This window comes from Myotis yumanensis, unplaced genomic scaffold, assembly GCF_028538775.1.
Source record: "Myotis yumanensis isolate MYYU_CA2020_CCGP unplaced genomic scaffold, mMyoYum1.0.hap1 SCAF_21, whole genome shotgun sequence".
NCBI lineage: Eukaryota > Metazoa > Chordata > Mammalia > Chiroptera > Vespertilionidae > Myotis > Myotis yumanensis.
The window spans coordinates 11,724,285-11,751,064 of record NW_027223772.1 but is presented as its reverse complement, the minus strand read 5'-3'; the positions used below and the strand labels follow the sequence as shown (position 1 = coordinate 11,751,064).

Here is a 26,780-nt window from a genome sequence, read left to right as displayed (position 1 = left end):
TCTTCTGTACCTGGGAAACAGGACAGCACAATTACCCTAAATTGTTTTAGTAGCCACAGGTGGTACGTTCCAGTTGACTCAGTGGTCCTAAGACCAGGACAGTGCAACTACTCTAAATTGCCTCGATGGCTCTAGATAATGTGTTTCTATCAAGTCAGTGATCCGGAGACCCAGAACTGTAATTTAGATAACATGCCTAAGTTTAACCCAGGTTACCCAAAGGCTCTAGATAATGTATTTCTGTCAATTCAGTGACCCCGAGACCCGAAACTGTAATTAACATGCTTAATTCTGCTTCTGTAATCTGCTTTTTTTTGCGAGCCAGGTGCCTCATTCCAAACCCTGGGATGTAATCAATACCTTTGTGATTTTTGCCTATATAAGTCTGGTTTTGCCACCATCTTTTTGCTATGAGATTTGGGAATGTCCCCTCATAGTCCCAGATTGCAATAAATGTGACTCTTTAATTCGACTTCTTGAGGCGTCCTTCTGTGATTCGCGGGGTACATTACAACACTATGACGTAAATTAATAAACTACATATGACATATAAATTTGGAAGGCATGGGGGAACCAGGGGAGGCTTCACTTTCTAGTGAAGTGGGCTCTCTGAATCTCCGGACCCACCGCTTTGTATTTGCTGGAAAACACACAGGCCCTTTAGGAATGCAAACAGGTAAAGTTCAATAAACAGGAAAAGATGATCAGGTTAGGGGATATTCCTTCAGCTATTCTGCCAGCAGCAGGTAAACAGGAAAAGATGATCAGGTTAGGTAAAATGCCTACAGCTGTTTCAGCACCAGGTAATAACATAGGCAGATTTTCAGCCCTGCTGAAGCCCCAAGATCCACCAGCCTTCTGATGAACTTCTTGCTTAATTCTGACCTGCTGGAATTTTCTTCCAGCAGGTTACTAAGACCCCATGCACAGATGCTGACTCTGCAGTTCTGCCCCTAGTCCTCCCTGGGTTCCCTGTGCCAACAGTGCCCTCTATGCAGCTCCTTGCTCAGTCTTCAGCGTACAGCCTGGGGTCACCTGCTCTGTGATTCGGAAACATGGCTGGGTCAGCATTCTTCCAGGGCATGGGATACAGAATAATTGCCCCCAAACATGTCCACATCTTCATCTCAAGAACTTGTGACCAGGTACTTTATGTGGCAAAGGGATTTTGCAGATGTGGTTGAGTTGAGGTTCTTGAGATGGGGATTTTCCTGGATTACCTGAATGGATCCAATGTAACTCCAAGGGTCCTTATAATATGGAGGCAGGAGAGTCAGAGAAGCAGATGTGATGATGAAAGCCACGGTTGGAGTGATTCTTTCCAGAAGCTGGAAACAGCAAGAAAATGGATTCACCCCTGTGCCGGAAGCCAATTCCAGCATGTCATAATTGCAAGGTTTCATCGAAAGGCTGATGAAACTTGGGGACTCAACAAGGGCTGAGTCACATATGTTATTGCCTGTTGGGAATGGCTGAGGGCATTATCCCAAACCTGAAAAGGATGCATTAAAATCATTGCTTGCTGCCAGACAGCTCAGGGCATCTTAATCTACATGTTATTGCCTCCTACTGGTTAAACACCTGAACAGCCTGAAGAGGCTAATTCTCCCCATTCTGACAATGGACTGTGTATAGGAAACCTGACCCTTTCAAGTGTATATCTCTGCCTCGCCTCAGGACAATTTGTGTTAATAAAAAGCATGGGGTCCTGAGATGAGGAGATCTTAGTTTCTTTAGCTGGGCTCCTCTGAACCCCGAATGCCTTTCAAAATTATATTTCGTCTCTGGACCCTTTATTAAGTTACACACAGCCCCTTCTCTAGATTGCTGAACACTTCTAGATGCTGGAACAAGACCCCTGGAACCCGTGGCAGGAGCCAGCCCTGCTGACAACTTGATGATAGCCCCTTGAAACCAATCTCACACCTTCAGAATGATAATTGTGTGTTGTTTACATCAGTGAGTTTCTGGTAATCTGTTACTAATAATAGGAAACTAGCACAGGGGAAAAGCTAGAGCTGGACTCAGCACCATCTTCCCTGTTGTTTGCTAAATGGGCAATTGCCCATTTTCTTAAGTCATAGCTCCATCATATTTGATATCTTTGAAAAGGGTAGTGAGTGTCTGCCAAATTCAGTCAACAGCAACATGCCTGAATGTTCAAAATCTGTACTAGTCCACAGGCTTATCATGGTGGTCAGACGTCTCCTCCTAACCCAGAAATACCTTTGAAGGTCACTGTTACACCTGCAAATGATCTTTCTCAATGTGAAAGTGACCAAAAACCTTCCAAACACACACTTGCCAACCAGAATGAGAGCAGGAGGAGGTGGTGTGGTCCTTCCAACTCATGGAAGTCTCAGGGCTGAGTAAGGTCTGCGGTGGTGTCTTGTCTGTGGCTACCTTCTCATGTTTCTCTAGATGGCAGTGAAGGACAGAGGGCTCAGACTGCCCTACTCATTTTCAGTGAGCAGAGTTGCAGGTGTTGCCATAGAAAACGTGAAATGCAAAGAGATTAAGCAATCAATCCAGTTTCAGAATTAATTTCTTGAGTGATATTTGGTCATTGGGGGACAGTTACTGCAGGGTTTATCAAATATCAGGATCATCTGCACCAGGTGTTCTTAAAGTATAAACTTGTTAGACATGCAAATCCTCAGGCCCTTCTCTGGACCTAAGTGTCAGGGCCAGCCTGACAGTTTGAGCCAGGCTGAGGTAGGGAGGTGGGAATTGAGAAAAGAAAGAAAGACAGGAGAGCGGGATCGGGAGGACTACAGCTCAATTGAGGAACTGCAGCAAGTTTATTAACCACACAATGCTTTTTATACATAAGACACTCAATAGGAGGTCTGTCAAGTGGAATGTATTCTTTGTTCCTCTTAATCTCTAAGGAAGGGACAGAGCAGAAGGACAAATTCTCAGTACAGCAAATCTCAGTAAATAGTTACAGACTTCTTGATAAGCCATGAAAGGCTGTTCTCATTCTACAAAGGTTGCTCTCATTCTACTGATAACCGCCATGCAAACAAGTCTGGGAAAACTGTGTGGGTAAGGGTCCCAGCCTTGCTAGCCCCTTCAGGTGTAAGGACCATGTCAGCTTACACCTGGTCTCCAACACGTAAGCATTATAGACTGAGAGTCTGTGTCTGCAAAATTTTTATTTTGAAGCCCTTACCCAAATGTGATGGAGGTGGAGCTTTGGGGAAGAGATTAGGTTATGAGGGTGGAGCGCTCATGAATGGGATTAGTGCCATTATAAAACAGTGCTCTCACCTCTTCCACCATGTGAGGACACAGTGAGATGATGGTGGTCTGCAACCCAACCATGCCGCCACTCTGGCCTCAGACTTCCAGCCTCCAGAGCTGGGAGAAATAAGTTTCTGTTGCTTGAGCCCCCCAGTGTGTGGTACTTTGTTACAGCAGCCCAAGCTGTCTGAGACACTGCTCGTCCCCAAACACCCAGCACCCGTCTTCCTAGCCCTGGTGATGTGGCGCACATTCAGGTCTGAACACTGACCTGTACTATTCTGCTGGACACCCCCCTGCAGCACCATGGAGCCACGGGGCCCTGCCTGCACCCTCCCGGTGACAAGGGCTCGCTAACCTCTATTAGGCTTCGTCATCAAAGGCTCATTCTTGTTTCGAATCTAGGCCTGTCCCTGTATCCGAAGCCCACAGGCTCCATTCTGCCTCTGGGAAGCACTTAGACCAGCGGTTCTCAACCTGTGGGTCGCGACCCCTTTGGGGGTCAAATGACCCTTTCACAGGGGTCACCTAAGACCATCAGAAAACACATATATAATTACATATTGTTTTGTGATTAATCACTATGCTTTAATTATGTTCAATTTATAACAATGAAATTGGGGGGTCACCACAACATGAGGAACTGTATTAAAGGGTCGCGGCATTAGGAAGGTTGAGAACCACTGACTTAGACAATGCATCTATCCCACTGATATCCTTCCTTTTATCACAGAATTCTGGGCTCTGGGGGAGCTCTGGTGGCCACTGCCTCTGTCTGAGTAGCAGAACATTCTTTTTTTTTAAATATATTTTATTGACTTTTCACAGAGAGGAAGGGAGAGAGATAGAGAGTTAGAAACATCGATGAGAGAGAAACATCGATCAGCTGCCTCCTGCACATCCCCCACTGGGGATGTGCCCGCAACCCAGGCACATGCCCCTAACCTGAATCGAACCCGGGACAGTTCAGTCTGCAGGCCGACGCTCTATCCACTGAGCCAAACCGGCTTTGGCGCAGAACATTCTTGATGGCTCATGCAGTCCCCTGTGGGGAACACAGCAGCACCTGGCAGATCCAGGTCCAGGAGCTGCCAAGGCAGCCAGAGACCCAGCATGGATGCTGTGCGAGCTTCTTGCCTCATTGCCCGGCACCTCTGCAGTGTCCAACAGTCAGAGCAGGGACATGGGCCACCAGCATGGCTGCCTTTTCCCAGGACACAACACTCCAAGGGAACTTTGTTGCCCTGCCATCACTCACTCTCACTCAGGTTGGCATGTCCTGGTGCTTACAGAGTTGCACCCTCAGAGTTACATGATTATGTGTGTAAAACACATTGTGTATGTAACATACTGCAATTATACATTCCTAAGGATGGAGTGGAGTAGAGGGAGAAGGCTTCTTGGAAGGGCTGGGTATATCTGAAAAGCTGCCCAGAGAGTACATAAATACATTTCAGGATTGAGGGAAGAGGGTGGGAGACATGATGCTAGGAACACAGGCAGGGCAAGATCATGAAACACTTTGCATGCCACCCTAAGGAGTTTGGATTTTTGAAGGATGTGGAAGCAAAGAAGGCATGTGAAGGGGGAGTGGAATGACCAGATGTGTAGTGTGGAAAGCTTCCTGGGAGGACAGTACAGAGGACTGAAGCGGTTGGATGAGGCTGAGCGATCACTCAGGAGGCAGGTGTAGTCACTGGCCAAATGTGGACTCAGATTAGGGCGGCCATACTGTAAGTGGAAGAGAGCATGTTAACCCAGGTGGTTCTGAGGAGGTAGAGTCCACAAGATGGATGGCCAATGAGCAGGGAGAAAAAGGAAGGATAGAGGATGCATCCTGGTTGCTTATCTGGGCTGATGGATCAAAGGTAGTTCTATGGACTCATCTGGAAGGAGAAGCAGTTTGGTGAAAGAGCAAGAATCCAGTTTTAGAATGTTCAGTTGTAGATACCTGTGGGATAAGGCAAGTACAGATGTCTAATAGACTGTTAAATATAGTGTTGGGAACACAGGAGGGAGGTGTGGGATGGAGATAAATGGAAGATACTCTTAGTGTGATACTAGGGTCACTGCTTTATAGCTGGTATAAAAGATATTCTAGATCCAGGCTTCTTCAAACTCAACCTCTTCATTCCTCAGGGTTTTTAATAAAAGAAAACCAAATAAGAAATCCCAATATTAAGAACATATTTCTAAAGTTCTTTAAACAGATTAAATCTTCATCTGGCACAGCTAGTATGAATGTGATCAGATCCATAATGATCTATGCTAAGAATACTGCTGCGAGACACACTTTTCCAGGATGGGCACTCCTCAGTGGTGTGCCCAGTGTCACAACAACACTTGCAGTCAAGGGTATCCGTCCACATCCAACCTACCTCTCTCGCCATGTACCCTCACTGCTTTTGGCAATTATCCTCATTAGAAAGTTTAATTTCTTGCCATCAGCTGACACAATAACACTTTTTAACTTTAAACCTGTGATTAGACTATTCCAAACAAATAGATGAAAAATAAAAAATGTAGTTGTCAAAATGTTCCAAATATAACCAACAATGAACATTATTGGTTCCCCACACCTTAGAACAGAGACCTAAGCAATTTAAAAGGCCCAAGAGGCCCTGCCTAGTCTGGTCCCCACCTCCTTCTGTACTGCAGTGTACGCCTTTGCCCAGTGCCCACTCCTCATCTGCCATATGGGCATATTTGGGAGGCACCAGGCCCTTTTTTCACTAACTGCTTCTTTATAATGACTGCAAATAAACTGAAATACAATGTAAAGTCAAGGGCAGAAATCGGGTCATTTCCTCTCTTTTGGGTCTTGGTTTCTTCATCTATAAAAGAAGAAGGTTGAACTCAATCAGGGTTAGACTCCCAAGAATGAGATCCCAGGGACCCTCCGTGATATGAATGGGGATCAATAAGATGATAAAATGGAACTTTTGCTCACAAAAAGACTATAGAATAAACATTTACTAAGTGCCCACATATGAAGTTCATGCTTTTTCACAGTTACTTAAGTAGGTGCTACTATACTGATTTTACCATTTCCATTTTCTGACAAGAAAATAGTCCATGAAGAAGTGAAATGATTTTTTAAGGCAGAGCTATGGTTTTACAAGGCTAAATAAAACAAAAAAAAATATCTCCCCCCTTTTTTGCTTGTATTTTTAAATTTATTTTTAAAAATTTAATATAGTTGGTATATGATATATATACCTTACAATGTGATCACCATACTTATTGTAGTGCTTATCTGTTACTGTTTGTTTTTTTGCTTTTAAATAGTATTATATCAACTTAATAATGCAACCAAGATTATCCAGATAATAGAGTGTGCTGGGGAGGGAGGGGGGGAAGAAAAATAATTGCATTTTGATTGACAGATACCTTTCAAAATACGACCCATAGGGGAAGGCAGATTATCATATGTATCTTTCTCAATAAAGTTGGGAACCTACGTTACAGTTGTATTTTAAAGCAGAGATCTTCCATATCAAAAAATACCGACTAGGACTCTAAGAAAACTTGTTGACACACAATATGTGCATTGATAATTAACTACCAAAGGTGGCACAATTCACAGTAAAAGAAATGAGGTCAGTCCAAGTCTGAAATTTTAACTTTTGTTTTCTCCACTTAAAGCATGCTTTATCCTTTAGAAATTTAACCTTGATTTTTAAGTTTATTTATAGAATTGTATTACATGAATGTGTTTATTTATTTGGCCTGAAATCCCTCCCACCTCCCTTCACTGGGTAACTCACATTTACCTTTAGTTATCACCTAAATATTACTTCCTGAGAATCTCACCTCCCTGGACTAGGTTAATTTCCTGAGACCACACTTCTAGATAATATTGCCCTTGGCCATCAGGCTACTTTACACTCTTGAAATGTCTAAATTCTACATTTTACGCCTCATATAAGGCAAGGAACCACATTGATCCATTTGCAGCTCAAACCTAGAGGTCAGTCCAGTTTCTGAGTCATAGTAGTCAGTCAAAAATTAACATTTGTTCAATAAATAAATGAACGGTAAACTACATAGTAGAAAAAGATGTAACCTATAAGGTTTCTTCCAGATTGAAACTTAAAAGATTTCAGAGGGAAAATATCTTCCCACCAGAAACAAAAGATTGACCAACCAAGTTTTCATCTTGTCTGATCTTTAATTCTAAATAACGGTGGTAGAAAATTAGCAATGCTTAGCAACCACCTTAATAATTCTTCAGTTAGTCTCACACTATTACCCATAATTGTTGTGTAATTTAACTAACAACTCCCAGAGCAGGTGTCTGGAGTCACAGTCAAGCCTCTGGGCTGATGAGAATAGCTTGCATCTAGTGTGGAGAGGGGATTTCCTCCAAGCTCACCTGGCAAAGGAAGGACTTTTGTCAGGAACAAGGGCTTTCAATGCAAATGCATCAGGAGAAGTGCTCTCAGACCAGGAGGCACTGTGCTTTGAGGCCACTCGGGTTTAGTGTGTGCAAAAAGCTTGAGCACAACCCATCAGAGATTTGATCTAATCTCTGCTCTTTTTTTATGTGTGTTAATTCAATTTACCTCAAGTTAAGTTTAATCTGACACTGAGCATCTGCTGTGTGCAAAAAATTGTGCTGAGTGACTTGTGATGTCAAGATGTGAAAGGCTGAGAACTCTGGCCCTGGAGCTGTTTGCAATTCAGCAATTCTGATTCCAGCCCTGTAGATGAGGAGAGATTCAGTGTGCGCTTACTGAACTGATAATTCTAACCAGCGAAGGTAAAGTTCAACAAAACTATCCCCCAGAAGGCACAGGCACAAGATTCGGAATGAATGAGCAGTGATGATGTGGGCTGAAAGTTAGAGAAATGATATCAGGTCAGAACACAGGCACCCTAACCCTTCCTGCTTCTCCACCCCACGTGCTCCAGCAACAATCTCCCAACTAACAGTTCCTCTGAATGAATACCCACTTGGGATTTAGTTTCACAAGTGTGATCCACCTTCTGCACGTGCTGTGGCCTCTGGGCTGCTCCAGCCCTACCTGCCTGGGAAACTACTTACCTTCAAAATGCAGCCCAGGCTCATAGATGCCTCTGACAGACCCTCCCTCCCCCTCAGGAGCTTCAGATCACTTTGTCATCACAGCTCTTTCAGGAGGACATCACATTCAGGCTGCATCTCATTCCCACAGCCCCTCCCGGAGCTGTAGGATGCTGGAGGGCAACCTGCCTCCATGTGCTCCTTGGCGTCTGCCACAAAGAGGGGGCCCTCCGCAGTTAGAAACTCTTTCTCTTCCCTGTATGTCCACTGATGTGGCCCTAAAATACAGATTACTTTCATGGGAAACTGACCTAGAAGATCCCAGGAGGCCATAAGATGACTAGAAACATTATTAGACTGAGTACTATTCTCTTTCATTGGTACACTTTCTCAAGATTGAAGAGCTTTCATATGCATTATTTTCTTTCAGTCCTTACAAAAACACTGATTTAAGAACCTTAGAATCATCTGAGCTAGAAGGAACCTTAAAGATCATATGTAACTCTTTCAAACAAAAACGAAGAACAAAGGTTAAAATATTTGCTCCTAGTCCTGAGATTTAATAAGAAAAATAGTTTTCTACTGCAGCAAACCAAATTACCACCAACTCAGTCGCTTAAGACAATACTCATTTATTAGCTCACGGTTTGGGTCAGAAGCCTGGCCCTATGTGCCTGGTTCCCTGCTCAGGGTTTCAAAAGGCTGAAATTCAGGCATCAGTTGGGCTGCGTTCCCACCTAGAGGCACTGGGAAGGGCCACTCCCAAGCTCAGTTCTCTCACTTGCTGGACCAAAGACATCTTTCCTTGCTGACTGCTGGCTCTTGGCTGCTGGAAGCCACTCTGTCCTTTCCACATGGCTGCCTCCACCTTCACGCCAAAAACAGTGCATCAGATCCTTCCCATACTTCAAATCTCTCACTTCTGCTGCTGCTACCAGCTAGAGGAAATTCTCCGCCTCTGACAGTCTGGCGTAATTAGGTTAGGCCCAGTAGGGTCCTCTCTTTTTCTTACCATCAACTGTACCAAGTAATATAACCTAATTACAACAGTAAAGCCCATCAGATTCAGTCCCAAGGACTATACAGGGTTTGTGCATGGAGGTGGAATGGGAGGGGAATTCTTAGAAGCAAGTTAGAGTCCTGCCTCCACACAAGGGCCTGAGCATCACACAGACATGGGGCTGACACCAGCTCCACCTCATGCCATCTCTGCAGTTCACAGTATCATTACATTTGAGCCCCTGTTTCTTCATCTGTAGGATGAGAACAGTAGACACGCCACAGGGGTTTTGTAAGGGGTAATGAGAAGGACATAAAAAGTGGTTTTCAGGTGTAAGACACTACCTGGCAGGGTTTAGTTGAAGGAGTATGTACAGGTGTGGCACCATTGACTCAAAGTACTTAAAGTTAGAGGAAAATTTGTCTCTTCCAACCTGCCAGACCAGGACTTCCTCTCCTGCAGTGAGCCGTACTTTGTCACAATGAGATGGAATTTAAGGCACCAAGAAATGAAGAGCAGCCACAGGGCTTCAGACAGCCCTTTCTTTCTACCAGAACGCTGAGCTGCCTCGGCTGGAGTGACCAGACAGCCCTGGACCCCCAAATAGCGATGGTTCACCCATGAGAGTTGGGCTTAACTCAGAGGGCAGTCTACTGATTGGAGCAGGCACAGTGGAGATTACCAGGCAGATGTTTTTGCAGGAATGACAGCCTGGCTACCCTGCCCTGTTCTTGAACGTTCCTTAGGGCAGAAATTGTGAGTTATGATAACAAATAATCATAACTCTCTTAACTTACAACACCAAGGGGAACTTCTCCATTGTCCAAAAGAAACACTGAAAGCCAGCCAGCACACACATCTGTGGGAGCCCCATTCTCTCTTCCTTCAGTGTGGCTTAATTCCTGAGACAGGAGCACACAGACATTCATTTAACTTGCTTAGGATGATAGTTACATATATTAATCATAATTTCCATGTCAGCAGAAGAAATCATTATGTGATGATCTCCTCAACCCTTTCTTGCTAAATACATAGACTAGAGCACAACACTTGACACATAATAGATATTTCAAAAATGCAGTCGCTGAGTGAACAAATTAATACAACAGTGAGCAGGAACCCAGTTCTCCTATCCTTCATCCACCAGCCTTTCCAGTACACTCTGATTTCTACTATACTGACAAGGTGGCTGCCTTTTGAACAGGTTTAATAAGCAGTAGTAAGGCTCTAGCTGAGCTTGAACATGCCAGCTCTCACAGCCACTAGCCAATTCCAAGCCTGCCTGGAAAGAGCTGTGCAGCTGGGGAAGTGAGCAGCTCATTGACCATCTGTCATCTTCCTTCTCAGGGGAGCTGAGTAAAGGAATTGGGAAGGTTAATGAGTCCTCCCTAGCTCATGTGACCTGCACAATCTGTGGGAGTAGGCCTTGTCCATTTGGGAAGATAAACACCTACCTCAATGCCTGGAGTATACACATGCCTATACAATGATTAGAGTTTTCTTGCCATAGTGATCTGTGAATGTTTTAGAGGCTATGAAGGGATACGGGAAAACTACTTGGGCATTGTAATCAGACAGTGCAGGGTTTGAAACCTTGATTTCTCCACTTAATTGAATAACTTTCGTTCCTCTCTGAGCTTCTGTTTCTTCACGTACAAAATGAGAATACTAATATTTTATCCTGTGGGGATATCATGAGTATTAAATGAACTGAGTGTGTACAGCATTTAATGTAGAAACGGGCATCCATTAAAGGGGCTACTCTGATTGTTGGCATGTAGGTAACTAACCTTCCTCTTGAATGCCCATGTGTTTGTTTCTTCAAATCATCCAATCATTTAGTCCATAAACATTCACAAAGTGCCTAACTTGCCAGTCACTGTGCGAAGTGATGGGGTTGAAACAAGTAGGAGGACTGGTCAGGGGAAGGGGTTGGAAATTAGCATTTACTGAGAGCCCACATTAAGCCTGCTCTGTGCTAAGAGCTAGGAATCTCAGGAAAACAAGTCAAGAGCATTCTAATTTAATACCTGCTTCTGCTTCTTCATTTCATGCTTTCCTTCATTTAAGAGACATCAAAGCTCACAAAACCTCCTTTGGTTGTCTGGTGACCAGAATTTCCATTGGACTGGTCTTCTCTGAATTTCACTGTGGAAAAAGAGTGAGGAAACCTGAGATGCTTGCCTTACACTCCAGCCAGGGCCAAGCTCAGTCTCAGCTGCCACTACTCCCTAGACATCTTTGGTTTCCCACTCGCAGCCATGAATAACTGCGTTCTCAACAGAAACCTCGGTGCCCTTGAACTCAACATGATTGCTTTCTACAGTAATTGTGTTGTAGCAAGATCATCCCGCCCTCTTAAGGGCTTTTGTTTTTTGTTTTAATCTTCATTGTTGGCAGAATTACATATGCCCCCTTCATTCCCCCATTGACCTCTTCTAGCCGACTCCGCCCTCCCTCCTCACGCATTCACCAACATATTGTCTGTGTCCATGGGTTATGCATATATGCATACAAGTTCTGTGGTTGATTTCTTCCCAACCACCACCTACCCACCCCTGCCGTCCCTCTGAGACAGGGTTGCTGCGACTGTTCGTGGTCTTTCTTGGTTCCAAATAAATTTTTGGAGTATTTGTTCTATATCTGTGAAATATGACATTGGTAATTTAACAGGGATTGCATTTAATCTACAGATTGATTTGGGTAGTATGGATATTTTAATGATGTTAATTCTACCAATCCATGAACATGGTATATTCCTCCACTTGTTTATATCTTCCTCTATCCCTTTTTGCAATGTCCTATAGTTTTCTAAGTACAAGTCTTTTACCTCCTTGGTTAAGTTTATTTCTAAGTATCTTCATTTCTTTGTTGCAATGGTAAATGGGATTGTTGATGTAGTTACTCTGAGAATTCATTATTGCTGTATAAAAATACCATTGATTTCTGGGTGTTAACTTTGTATCTGCTACATTGCTGAATCCACTTATTAAATCTAGTTTTTTGATGGAGTCTTTAGGGTTTTCTATGTACAATATCATGTCATCTGCGAATAATGAGTTTTACTTCCTCCTTTCCAGTTTGGATGCCTTTCACATTTTCTGCTTGTTGGAACACTGTGCCTAGTCCTTCCAGTGATATGTTGATTAAGAGAGGTAAAAGCAGATATCCCTCTCTTGTTCCTGTTCCTAGGGGAAATGATTTTAGTTTTTGATGTGGAGTATGATGTTGGCTGTAGGTTTGTCATATATGGCCTTTATTATGTTGAAGTATGATCCCTCTATTCCCACTTTGCTGAGAGTTTTTCTTTAAAACAAAAAATGAGTATTGGGTTTTGTCGAATGCTTTTACTGCGTCTATTCATATGGTCATGTGGTTTTTGTCCTTCAATTTGTTTATGTGATACATCACGTTTACTGATTTGTGAATATTGTACCAGCTTTGCATCCCTGAAATAAATCCCACTTGATCGTGTTGTATGATCTTTTAAATATATTGCTGTATTCGATATGCTAATATTTTGTTGAGGATTTTTGCATCTATGTTCATCAGGGATATTGACTTGTAATTCTCTTTTTCTGAAGTGTCTTTATCTGGTTTTGGAATTAAGATAATGCTGGCCTAATAAAAATAAGTTGAAAGTGTCCCTTCCTCTTGGATTTTTGGGAATAGTTTGAGGAGCACAGGTGTTAGTTCTTTGAATGTTGGTTAAAACTCTTCTGTGAAGCCATCTGGACCAGGGCTATTGTTTGCTGGCAGTTTTTTTTTATTACTGCTTCAATTTCATCAATTATTATTGGCCTATTCAGATTTTTGATTCATGCTTATTCAGTTTTGGAAGATTGTATTTTTCTAGGAACTTGTCCATTTCACTCACATTGTCCAGCTTATTGGCTCATAGTATTTTCTTACAATCCTTTGTATTTCTCTGACGTCATTTGTTACTTCACCACTTCATTTCTGACTTTATTTATTTGGGTCCTCTTTGTTTCTTGATGAGTCTGGCTAAAGGTTCATCAATATTGTTTATTTTTCTTAAAGAACCAGCTCTTGGTTATTATTTGTTTGTTTGTTTGTTTGTTTATTTTTGTCTCTATGTCATTTGTTCTTGCACTAATATTTATTTCCTTCCTCCTACTTACTCTGGGCTCTTCTTGTTGTTCTCTAATTTTTAAGTTGTTTAAGTTGTAGGGTTAAATAGTTTAATATCACTTTTTCTTGCTTTTTGGAGGTAGGCTTCTAGTAGGACTTGTTTTGGGTCCTAACATGTGGTCTATCTTGGTGAATGACCCATGTGTACTGGAGAATGTATAATCTGCAGCTTTGGGGTGAAATATTCTATAAGTATCAATTAAATCCATCTGATCCAGTGTGTCATTTAGGGTCACTATTTCCTTGTTAACTTTTTGTCTGGAAGATCTACCCAGTGAAGTCAGCAGGGTGTTAAAAATCCTCTACTATGACTGTATTGCTGTTGATCACTCCCTTAAAGTCTTCTTGAAGTTTTAAAAAATAGCCCTCACCGGTTTGGCTCAGTGGATAGGGCGTCAGCCTGCGGACTAAAGGGTCCCGGGTTCGATTCCGGTCAAGGGCATGTACCTTGGTGGCAGGCACATCCCCAGTGGGGGGTGTGCAGGAGGCAGCTGATCGATGTTTCTCTCTCATCAGTGTTTCTGATTCTCTATCCCTCTCCCTTCCTCTCTGTAAAAATAAATTATATATATATATATTTATTTATTTAGGTGCTTCTACAGTGGATGCATATATGTTTACCAAGGTTATATCCTCTTGTAAGATTGATTCCTTTAGTACTACGTAGTCACCTTTATTGTCTCTTGTTATAGCCTTCATTTTGAAATCTATTTTGTCAGATATGAGTATTGCTACCCAAGCTTTTTATTTTCCCATTAACTTCGAAAATTTATTTCCATCCCTTCACTCTCATTCCGTGTGAGTCTTTGTTCTGAGGTGGGTCTCTTGTAGACAGCACATATTTGGGTCATGTTTTCTTAGCCACTGACCTATCCTATGTCTTTTGATTGAGCATTTAATCCATTTACACTTAAAGTTATTATGGATAGATGCTTCTTTATTGCCATTTTAATTCTTATGCCTAAGTTTCTCTCTCTACTTTTTCTTCTCGTTATAGCAGTCCCTTTAGCATTTCTTGTAATGCAGGCTTGGTGGTGATGTACTACTTTAGCCTTTTTTTTTTTGTCTGGGAAGCTCTTTATTTCTCTATTTTGCATGACAGTCTTGCTGGATATAGTAATCTTGGGATCCTTGCTTTCCATTACCTTGAGTACTTCATGCCATTTCTTACTGGCCTGTAGAGTTTCTTATGAGAAATCAGGTGTCAGCCTTATGAGAGCTCCATTGAGGGTAACAATTTGCTTTACACTTGCTGCCTTTAAGATTCTTTTTGTCTTTAAATTTTGACATTTTAATTACGATGTGTCTGGGCATGGGCCTTTTTGGGTTCCTCCTGCTTGGGACTCTCTGTGTCTCCTGAACTTGTATGACTTTTTCCTTCAATAGGTTAGGGAAGTTTTCTGCCATTATTTCTTCAATTACATTTAGTATTCCTTGCTCACTTACTTCACCTTCTGGCACTCCTATGATGCAAATACTGTTATGTTCATGTCCCAGAGCTCCCTTAAGCTGTCCTGTTTGTTTTTTATTTTTTTCATCCTCACCCAAGAATATTTTTCCATTGATTTTTTAGAGAGAGTGGAAAAGAGAGGAATACCCAGAGAGAAATATCAATGTGAGAAAAACACACGTATTGGTTGTCTTCTGCATGCATCCCAACCAATTCTTTTTTTTCTTTTTGATTCTCTGCCTGAGTGATATTTTTCTACCCTGTCTTCTAATTCACAGATCCAATCCACAGCTTCCCCTAATCTGCTGTGTATTTCTTTCACTGTGTTCTTTGTTAGTGCTATGCCATTCTTCATTTTTTATTGGTGTTTTTTCATAGTTACTATATCTTTTCTCATGCTGTTGAGCATCCCTGCCATCGTTATTCTGAACTGTATGTCTAGTAAATTTCTTATCTGCATTTTATTTAGCTCTTCTTCTGGAGAATTCTCTTATTCTTTCACTTGGGTTTTTTTTGTCTCCCTGCATTGGCTGCCTTTTTGTGTTTGTACCTATGTATTAGGTAAAGCTGCTACAACTCCCAATCTCTAGTGCATGACAGTATCAGACACTGTTTCTGACTTCCCATGAGTAGCCCTCTTTGGAGGTACCAGCATTCCACAGCTTTTGACTCCCTCTAATGGGGATGGGTGCCTTTAGAACGAACCAAGATGTCTACTTTTCCTAGTGCCAGACCCCGAATTAGATCAGGCAAAGACTCAAAGCCTCCAGAGACCCACCTCTGCTTGCAGTCTGATTGTTATTCAATCTTGATTAACTTCAGGCTATGGACCACAGGGTGTGGTTTTCCAACAATGTGGGACAATTGCTTCTACCTGCAGGCTGATTATTATTCTCAGTCTCTTAATGGGCCTCAGAAACTCCACAGGGTGGGATAAGGATTTTTCCAATCGAATGGGGCAATCACTCTTCCCCTCCCCAGGAAAAAGCTGCCTGGGTGGAAAAGGTCTGCTGGAGAAAGATATCCTCTGCATTATGAGGGAATGAGTCAACACAGGAAACCAGGGTGTCTATCTTCTGAGCTCTAATCCCAGAGCCGCCAACCCTGGCTTTTGTTCACATAGCTCCTGTCCTCTCTGCCCTCCTTCTGCCAGAGCCCAAGATGAGTGTCTGCACACGAAATTTTCTGCATTGGCCTTTTAAGAGGGTACCTGCATTTCCAGCTGTCTCAACCCTGCGGCTTTTCACCGCCAGGTGTTATGTGGGCGCCTTTCTCAGTTCTTGTGCTCTGGGCTGGGGGGCCCAGCTTGGGGTTTAGATCTCAGAGTTCTTAGTGGGAACTCTACACCATTGAGATATCTCTCCAGAACTTCAGCTGATGTCTGTGGGAGCCTGGCCAGCCCTTTTGCACCGCCACACTTTCTACCATTCTCTATGCAGTTCCCACTTTCTGTCCTTGGTTATCAGGGTTCTCTACAGCTAGTCTTCAGTTGATTATTCAGGATGGTTTTTCTGTATTTTAGTTGTAATTCCAGTTTGGTCCTGGAAGCATGTCTGTTTAGTTTCCGCTTACTCCCCGGTATTTTGGAATCTCCTTTTAAGGGCTTTTGTGGTTTGATGCTTGTCCCAGGTCCTCCTAGTCAATCATGTTCATTTATTCATGTTGTCAATTTCATCTATAAGTCATCTCAGAAGTCACGGGACTAGTGACATGTTTCCACAAAATTTCAGGAAAAAAGTGGATAGTACTAGAAATAAAATTACTCAGAGAGCCACAAAACACTTGTCATGGTTTCACTAAACCAATCAACAAATCTCCAGCACAATACTTCATGAACAATTAACACTTAAATGTAAATGGACACTCTAAGTATTTTCAAATCACAAATGCAGGAAACTTTTTACATCTCTTAGATGGGAAGATATTTCTAAGCATGACCTCAAAGGCAAAAAGCATTAAGAAAGAGACCAGACAGAGAAACCAAGATGGTGGCATAGGTAAACACCGGAGATTGCTGCCTCACACAGCCATTTCAAAAATACAACTAAAAGACGGAACGGACATCATCCAGAACCACAGGAAGGCTGGCTGAGTGGAAATTCTACAACCAGAAGGAAAGAGAAAAGCATACCGAGACTCAGAGGAGGTGCGGTGCTGAAGTAAAATACAAAGGTGCGGAGGTGCATGCGGAGAGGGCTGGCGGCTGAGGACATGATTGTCTTTTTCAATCGGGAGGGAGTCTCATGCTCTGAGCTCCAGTTCCGGGTGAGTCTCTGGGGACCCAGACTCATATGGGAGAAACGGGACTGTCTGGCATCAGTTGGAACTCGAGGGCAGCTTTCTTTCAGAGGCGCTCCGAGCGATTGCCTGGGTCTCTGAGGGCAGGACTGACAGCAGCCATACTGCTCACTCCACCCGCCCTGTTGATCCCCTGGGACCCCGCCCTGCCCACGCCCTGCATGGAGGCTTTTGCATATGAAAGGCCCGGACCTTTGTAATCTGAAAATTACTTAACAAACTGCAGCTGTCCCAAGGCCCCAGGGCAACCTGCATTGCTTTACAGCTGGCTTCTGCTGGGTAGCCTCAGGCAGGGGCTAGATTAGCACCTCCTTAGATCCAAGAGCCAGTGTACCCAGTGGTCAGAGTGGGACCATCCAATTACAACTCCTCAGATCCATAAGGGACACACTCAGGGGGCAGACTCAGTGAGCACCAAAGCCTCACTGAAGCAAGTCTTGCCCCAGAAGGGTGTCTTCAGCACAGAAGTTCTCCCACTGTAGACATAGCTGATTCTCACAGCCAATTGGCCTGGAGGTCAATTCCTCTCAGGGTTAACTACAACAATCAAGGCTTAACTACAACAAGACTGTGCACAAAGCCCACAAGTGGGTGCACCAAGGGTGTCTAGCTCAGGTAATTCTGGAGGCTGAGCCACTGAACCCTATAGGACACTTAGCACAGAAAGCCACTATATCGACACAGCAAAACATAAAAAATGCTGAGACAAAGAAACAGGACACAAATGACAGAAATGGAGGAAAGCAAACTACTGGATATAGAGTTCAAAACCACACTTTTAAGGTTTTTCAAGAATTTTCTAGAAACCGCTAACAAACTTAAGGAGACCTACAAGAAATCTAATGAGACCCTCGAGGTTGTGATAAAGGACCAACTAGAAATTAAGCATACACTGACTAAAATAAAGAATGTTATACAGACTCCCAACAGCAGACCAGAGGATCACAAGAATCAAGTCAAAGATTTGAAATACAAAGAAGCAAAAAACACCCAACCGGAAAAGCAAAATGAAAAAAGAATCCAAAAAAACGAAGATAGCCTAAGGAGCCTCTGGGACAGCTTCAAGCGTACCAACATCCGAATTATAGGGGTGCCAGAAGAAGAGAGAGAGCAAGATATTGAAAACCTATTTGAAGAAATAATGACAGAAAACCTCCCCTACCTGGTGAAAGAAATAGACTTCCAAGTCCAGGAAGCGCAGAGAACCCCAAACAAAAGGAATCCAAAGAGGACCACACCAAGACACATCATCATTAAAATGCCAAGAGCAAAAGACAAAGAGAGACTCTTAAAAGCAGCAAGAGAAAGAAAGTCAGTTACCTACAAGGGAGTACCCATATGACTGTCAGCTGATTTCTCAACAGAAACTTTGCAGGCCAGAAGGGAGTGGCAAGAAATATTCAAAGTGATGAATGCCAACAACCTACAACCAAGATTACTTTATCCAGCAAAGCTATCATTCAGAATTGAAAGTCAGATAAAGAGCTTCACAGATGAGGAAAAGCTAAAGGAGTTCATCACCACCAAACCAGTATTATATGAAATGCTGAAAGGTATCCTTTAAGAAGAGGAAGAAGAAGAAAAAGGTAAAGATATAAATTATGAACAACAAATACACATCTATCAACAAGTGAATCTAAGAATCAAGTGAATAAATAATCTGATGAACAGGATGAACTGGTGATTATAATAGAATCAGGGGCATAGAAAGGGAGTGGACTGACTATAATTGGGGGGGGATAGGGGTGTGGGGGATGCGGGAAGAGACTGGACAATAATCGTGCACCTATGGATGAGGACAGTGGGGGGGGGGTGAGGGCGGAGGGTGGGGTGGGAACAGGGTGGAGGGGAGCTATGGGGGGAAAAAGAGGAACAACTGTAATAATCTGAACAATAAAGATTTAATAAAAAAATAAAAAGAAAAAAGAAAGAGATCAATAGAATTGACTTATGTAAACTTTTATATGGCCAACAATTCCACAAAATATTAGCATGCAAATTAGGAAAAATATTTGCAATCAACAGAGTCCTGAGCATATGAAGTACTTTTGCAATTGCAAAATGAGCAAAAGTCACGAAAAGACAATTCACAAACACAATGTTCAGTACCATTTAAAAATGTCTGACCTCACCAAAGAAATACAAATTAAGATAATGAAATATATTTTTTCACCAATCAATTAGAAAAACTTAAATTTATGGATAAAGCCAGTGTTTGAAAGTATGTACACAAACCAGCACTCTCATACATTCTTCATGGAAGTATCATGGGATTAGATTTCTATTTTGCAATATGTAAAAAACTTTTAAAAGTGCATACCATTTGACTCAGCAATTCCACTTCTGGGCATTATCTAAGGAATTAATTGGAGAAGTCCCAAATATGTATTATAATAAAGAAAAGTAGAAAACATATCTACAGAGAATAGTAAAATTATATTATAACCACACCATATATATAATATGCTACCATTAAACATGATAATAATTCTCCTTTGATGGCTTTGAAGAAGCTACCATGGTGTGAGAGGGGCTATGGAGAAGACCCCATGGCAATGAATGAAAGGGGCCTCTAAGAGCTGAGAGCAACCCACTGCTGACAGCTAGAAAACAGGAACCTCAGTTTCTAGCTGCAAGGAAATGAATCCTACCAATAACCTGAGGGAGCTTGAAAGCAGATGTTTCTCCAGTCAATTCTCTGATGAGATTGCAACCTGGCCAACACTGGATTTCAGTCTGGCAACAAAAATGCTTAAGTAATAAATATGTGTTGTTTGAAGCTGCTAATTTTGGGGTAATTTATATTGCAGAATTCTCTATGTTAAATAAAAAATAGTTTATAAAGATGATTATGATATGATCTTGTTTAAAATTTTATTTTTAAAAAAAAATCTTTATTTTTGAGAGTATTACTGATGCCCCCTCTTAATCACCCCCTTTATTGCCCCCATCTACCCAGATCCTGCACCCCACCCCAGGCCTTCAACACCCTATTATCTGTGTTTATAGCTAATGCATACCTATAATAATAAAAGCATAATATGCTAATTAGACCGGATGTCCTTCCATCCTTCCAGACGAAGCCGGGGCTGTGAGGAAAGCCCAGGTTCCAGGTGCCTGCCAGTGGCCAGAGGGAAGGAAGGCCTACTCTTGCACAAATTTCATGCATCAGGCCTCTCGTATACATATAAGTTCTTTGGCTAATTTCTCCCCATCCTCCAACCCCCTTCACTCTGAGATTTGTCAGTCTGTTCCATGTTTCCATGCGTCTGGTTGTTTTTTTTTTGGTTTTTTTTTTTTTTTAGATTCAATTGTTGATAGATATGTATTTATTGCCATTTTATTGTTCATATTTTTAATTTTTTTTCTTCTTCTTAAAGACACTTCAACATTTCATGGAACACTGGTTTGGTGGTGATGGAGTCCTTTAGCTTTTTCTTGTCTGTGAAGCTCTTTATCTAAGCTTCAATTCTAACTGATAGCTTTCCTGTGTAGGCTAGTCTTGGATGTAGGTCCTTGCTTTTCATCACTTTGAATATTTCTTGCCACTCCCTTCTGGCCTGCAAGGTTTCTGTTAAGAAATCAGCTGACAATTGTATGGGCCCTCCCTTGTAGGTAACTAACTGCTTTTAAGATTCTCTCTTTGTCTTTAAACTTTGGCACTTTAATTATAATGTGTCTTAGTGTGGGCAACTTTGGGCTCTTCTTGTTTGGGACTCTGTGCTTTTTGGACTTATAAGTCTATTTCTTTCACCAGTTAGGGGAAGTTTTCTGTCACTATTTTTTCAAATAGGTTTTCAATTTCTTGCTCCCTCTCTTCTCCTTCCATCATCCCCATAATGCAAAGGTTGGTATGCTTGAAGTTGTCCCAGAGGTTCCTTACACTATCTTCATATTTCTTTGTATTATTTTGTTTTTTAAATATATGGTTTATTGATTTTAGAGAGGAAAGGAGAGGAATAGAGAGATAGAAACATCAATGAAAGAGACATCAATCATCTGCCTCCTGCATGCCCCCTACTGGACATTGAGCCTGCCACCCAGGCATGTGCCCTAAATGGGAATTGAACTAGGGACTTCCTGATTCATAGGTCGACACTCAACCACTGAGCCACACCAGCTGGACTATCTTCATATTTTTGGATTCTTTTTTTCTTTTAGTTGTTCTCATAGGGAGTTTTTGCTTCCTCATATTCCAAATTACTGATTTGATTCTTGGCATCCTCTACTGGATTGTTGATTCCTTGTAAATTATTCATTTCAGTTAGTGGATCCTTAATTTCTGACTGGTCCTTTTTTATGTCATTGTTTTTACTAAGTTCCCCGAAGTTCTCACTAAGTTCCCTAAAAGTACTCCCTAAGTTCCTTGAAGTTCTCATTAAGTTCCTTGAGCATCCTTGTAACCTCTGTTTTAAACTGTATCTGGTAGTTTGCTTCCTTCTATTTCATTTAGTTCATTGTCTTGAGATTTCTTCTGTTCTTTCATTTGCAACATGTTTCCTTGTCTCTGCATTTTGGCTGCTTACCTGTGTTTGTTTCTATGTATTAGGTAGAACTACTATGTCTCTTGGAATTGGTAGAGTAGCCTCTTGCAGTAGATGTCCTGTACGGCCCAGTGGCTCAGCCTCCACAGTCATCTGAGCTGGGCATTCTGGCTGTGCCCCTATGTGGGCTGTGTGCACTGTCTTGTTGTAGTTGAACTTTGGTTGCTGTTGGTGTTACTGGGAGGAATTGACTCCCAGGCGAATCAGCTGTGAGGACCAGCTGCAACTACAGTGGGAGAACTGCTATGCAGGAGATGACCCTGTGGAGCAAGACATGCTTCAGTGGGGCTTTGGTGCTCACCAAGTCCATCCTTTGAGTGTGTCACTGGTGGATGTAGTCAAGTTGTAATCTGGCATGGTCTGAAGCTGACCATTAGGTGCACTGGTTCTGGGCCTCCCAGGGGGTACAATGTCAGCCACTGCCTGTGCCCTGCCTGAGGCCACCTGGCAGGAGCTACAGAGTGACCTGCAGATGGCTGCTACTTATGTTGGGCTTGGAGGTGTCTAGGAGAGGCCAACCTATGAACCTTGCCAGGCTGTTGCTACTCCAGCGTCTGGGGCCACTTACCAAGAGGTATGAAAGCTGAGGCCAGCTGCTGCTTGTTTGAGAGATTTTAGGAAAGTCTGAAGCCTAGGCCAGGACAGTCATATTTAAAACCCACTGCAAACAGCTTGGGTGGAGCTGCAAATTGGTGGGGCAGGGTCTCAGGGTATCACCAGGGAGGTGGGGTTAATAGTGTGGGCCAGGTTAGTGGAAGCTCAGATATGGCTCCTGTCTGTTGGTTCTGTGGTGGGGGAGGGCTCTGATAAGGAACAATGACCTCTGCCAGCACTTCTGTCTGGGAGAAAGCTGGCCCCCACCTCCAGCCCTCCTACTGGTTTCTGATTTCCAGTCTTAAATCTAAGTCTTTAATCCAGTCTCAGTGTGGCTTCTTTAATTCTCTAGTTATAGGGCTTCCATTCAGCCAGATTTCAGGTGGTTCTGAATGATGGTTTTTCTGTGGCTTAGTTGTAATTTTGATATCTAAAATCACACTTATGTTTAAATAAATATTCATAAATTTTTATCTAAATATATAGTTAATATACAATATTACTTTAGTTTTGGGTATATAACATAGTTATTCAACATTTGTATACCTAAGGAACAGATCATCACAATAAGTCTAGTAACCATATGGCACCATATATGGTTACTGTGATATTACTGACTATATTTCTTATACTGTGCATTATATTACCATAACTTATTTGATAACTGGAAATTTGTTCCTCTTATTCTTCATTTTTCCCCCTCCCCCCTACCCTCTTCCCCTCTGCCAACCATCAGTTTGTTCTTCATGTCTATGAATCTGTTTGTTTTGTTTTTCATTTGTTTTATCTTATAGATTCCACATGTAAGTGAAATTATCTGGTACTTCTCCTTCTCCATATGACTTATTTTACTTTGCATCCATGTTGTCACAATGGCAAGATTTCACTTCATTCTGTTTTATGGCTGAGTAATATTCCATTGCATATCCATCTATTGATGAACATTTAGGTTGCTTCCATATCTTGGCTATTGTAAATGATGTTGCAATGAACATAAGTGTGCAAATACCTTTCCAAATTAGTGTTTAGTTTTCTTCTGATAGATACCCAGAAGAGGAATTGCTGGGTCATATGGTAGTTCTATTTTAATTTTTTTAAGGAACCTCTATATTGGCTTCCATAATGGCTGTACCAGTTTGTAATCCCACCAACAGTGCATGAGGTTCCCTTTTCTACAAATCCTTGCCAACATTTGTTTATTGTCCTTTTGATACTAGCCAACCTGACAGGTGTGAGGTGATAGCTCACTGTGTTTTTGGTTTGCATTTCCCTGATAATTAGTGGTATTGAGCATCTTTTTATGTGTCTCTTGGCCATCTGCATGTTTTCTTTGGAAAAATATCTACTCAGATCCTCTATCCATTTTTTAATTAGATTTTTTATATTTTTGATATTGAGTTGTATGAGTTCCTTATATATTTTGGATATTAACCCCTTATTGGATATGTCATTTTCAAATATTTTCTCCCATTCAGCAGGTCATCTTTTAGTTTTGTTGATAGTTTCCTTCACTGTGCAAATGCTTTTTAATTTGGTGTAATCCCATTTGTTTATTTTTGCTTTTGTTGCCCTTGCTTGAGGAGACATATCCAAAAAGATATTTCTAAAACAAGTATCAAAGAGTTTACTGCCTATGTTTTCTTCTAGGAGTTTTCTGATTTCCAGTCTTAAATGTAAGTCTTTAATCCCGTATTGAAATAAAAGTTCAGGATATGATTGATTATCCCAATAGTACCTACATCAGATATTAATAAGAAAACCAGTAATGTCCATTAAGTTTCATCAGTCATTTAGGTAAGTGTGTGTAGGCCCTTGAGCCCAATAGTACCCAGGGCACAGCTATGTCCTATAAGTAAGTCCCAAATGTTTGGGGTTAAAGGACACTTAATCCATTACTTTGTGTGCAGTTGGTGTTAGAAGGTGAAGCATGTTCAGCAGTAGCTTGAACCAGAGCAAACAAGTTGGAGCCACATGACCTTACAGTAGGATATTTTCAGTGATTTGAAACACTTCTGTGCTGTGTATTATTTTGGAACGACCACTGATGTTGGGGTTCCCTCTACTGCATGACAACAGCTATGGGGGTGGGGGAGGGTTTCTTTTATTCTTCTCTCTTCTTATTTCCAGTCTAAAGGATTTATAGGAATGCTCTATCAAACATTGGTTTATAAATCATGATTACCTGTCTTTTCCAAGCAATAACCCTATCAGGAGAATATAAACTCAGATATTTCTCTGGAGGTTATCTTTTTATTTCAATTATAGTTGACATTCAATATTATGTTAGTTTCAAGTGTAGAGCATAGTGGTTAGACATTCATATAGCTTATGCAGTGATCCTCCCATAAGTCTAGTAACACCCTGACATTGTACATAGTTTTTACAATATTACTGACTATATTCCTTATGCTGTACTTTATATCCCTGTGACTATTTTGTAACTGCCAATTTGTACTTTTTAAAAAATATATTTTTATTGGTTTCAGAGGTTGAAGGAGAGAAAGTGATAGAAACATCAATGATGAGAAAGAATCATTGATCGGCTGCCTCCTGCACTACAGATCAAGCCCAAAGCCCAAGCACGTGCCCTGACCAGGAATTGAACCATGACCTCTTGGTTCCTAGGTCTATGCTCAACCACTGAGCCATGCCAGCCGGGTCAATTTGTACTTCTTAATCTCTTCCCCTTTTCATCCAGCTCCCTAGCCCCACACCCACCTGTCAAGCATCAGTTTGTTCTCTGTATCTATAAGTTTGTTTGTTAATATAGTTTTCTGGATTCCACATATAAGTAAAATCACATGGTATTTGACTTTCTCTAACTTATTTCATTTTGCATAATACCATCTAGGTCCATCCATGTTGTCACAAATAGTAAGATTTCATTCTTCCTCATGGCTGAGTAATATTCCATAATACTACTATTATTTGTACCCCCTCTTCTTTATCCAAATCCTGCTCCATGGCATCAACCCCTGTACAACAGTGTGTCTGCTGTACTCACAGCCATTCCACACAGCTAATCAGCCTGAAAGCCAATACCTCCCCTTAACATACCAATAGCAATCAAGTCTCACCTGCAACAGAATGGCACACACAATCCACACAAGAGACACCCCTGGAGTACCTGGCACTGGTGACATGAAAGACTGCACCACTGGGACCAACAGGACACCTACAACATAAGGCCACTTGACCAAGATCAGGAGATGGAACATATCTACCAAATACCCAAATACAAGGAAATACACAGAGAGAAGCAGCTAAAATGAGGAAACAAAGAAACATGACCCAAATGAAAAATACAGGGGGAAAAAATCCAAAGAAAGAATTCAACAAAACAGAGGCAAACAATCTACCATATGCAGAATTCAAAATACTTTGATTAGGATGCTCAAAGAACATAGGAAAAACATAGATAAACTCAGAACATTAATAAAGAGATAGGATCTTTCTCTTCAATGAGGTGGCAGAGAAGCCTCCCCAGCAGATGCAGAGATGTAGATCTTTGTGAAGTGTGCAGAACCAGTTCAGCCAAGGGTTCAAAAGCCTGAGTGTTGGTGGTGAAAGGATGAAGAAATGACAAAGAGAATAAGCTGAGTATGGTCAGCCGTGGGCAAACTATGGCCCGCGGGCCGGATCCGGCCCGTTTGAAATGAATAAAACTAAAAAAAAAAAGACCATACCCTTTTATGTAATGATGTTTACTTTGAATTTATATTAGTTCACACAAACACTCCATCCATGCTTTTGTTCCAGCCCTCCAGTCCAGTTTAAGAACCCATTGTGGCCCTCGAGTCAAAAAAGTTTGCCCACCCCTGTTCTAGGTAGATCTTCCTGTGCCTGGCAAGCTGAGCCTTTATTTTATAGCCAGAGGTAAACAAGGTAGTGGTCACCATAGTTACAATGTTCTTGTGAGTTTCACTTGTTTTGGCAGCACTTGCTGCACCTCCCACAGCTCATTAGCTACCTAGGAAGGATCTAGGGAGCGTCATAAGGTCAAGCCTAATTATGCTAAGAGGACTGTGCCCTCTAAGCTGGGACTTGTTTGTGGCTTTGCCAACAGGTCAGTCCGAGGCTTAACCCTATAGCCGCGCCCTACAGTGAAGACCCTGACTGGCAAGGCCATCACCCTTGAGGTTGAGCTCAGTGATGCCATTGAGAAAGTCAAAGCTAAAATCCAAGAAAAGAAGGGCATCCCGCCTAACCAGCAGCATATGATTTTTGCTGGCATATAGCTAGAGGATGGTCACACTCTGACTACATTATTAGAAAAATACCACCTTGTACTTGATGCTTCATCTGTGGGATGGCATCATCGAACCCTCCTTCCACCAGCTTGCCCAGAAGTACAAATGCAACAAGATGATCTACCAAATGTGTTACAGTCAGTTGTATCCTCACGCTATCAACTGCCACAAAAATAAGTGCAGCCACCAAAACAACCTGTGCCCCAAGAAGGTTAAATAA

General features: G+C 41.9%; 1 protein-coding gene across 1 annotated transcript; it reads left to right on the top strand.

Moving 5' to 3' along the window:
* Positions 1-1,055: 1,055 nt before the first annotated feature.
* LOC138998947 (ubiquitin-ribosomal protein eL40 fusion protein-like) lies at positions 1,056-26,780 on the top strand. The gene is made up of 3 exons (XM_070400984.1): positions 1,056-1,145; positions 26,402-26,504; positions 26,587-26,780. The coding sequence occupies exons 1-3, from the start codon at positions 1,056-1,058 to the stop codon at positions 26,778-26,780; spliced, it is 387 nt and encodes a 128-aa protein (XP_070257085.1).

Bases quoted from the DNA above. Each gene is read 5' to 3' on its own strand.
- LOC138998947 (XM_070400984.1), top strand. From the start codon at position 1,056: ATGGCTGGGTCAGCATTCTTCCAGGGCATGGGATACAGAATAATTGCC. The intron at 1,146-26,401 runs GTACTTTATGTG...TTAACCCTATAG, and splicing joins TCTCAAGAACTTGTGACCAG to CCGCGCCCTACAGTGAAGAC. The intron at 26,505-26,586 runs GCATCCCGCCTA...ATTATTAGAAAA, and splicing joins TAAAATCCAAGAAAAGAAGG to ATACCACCTTGTACTTGATG.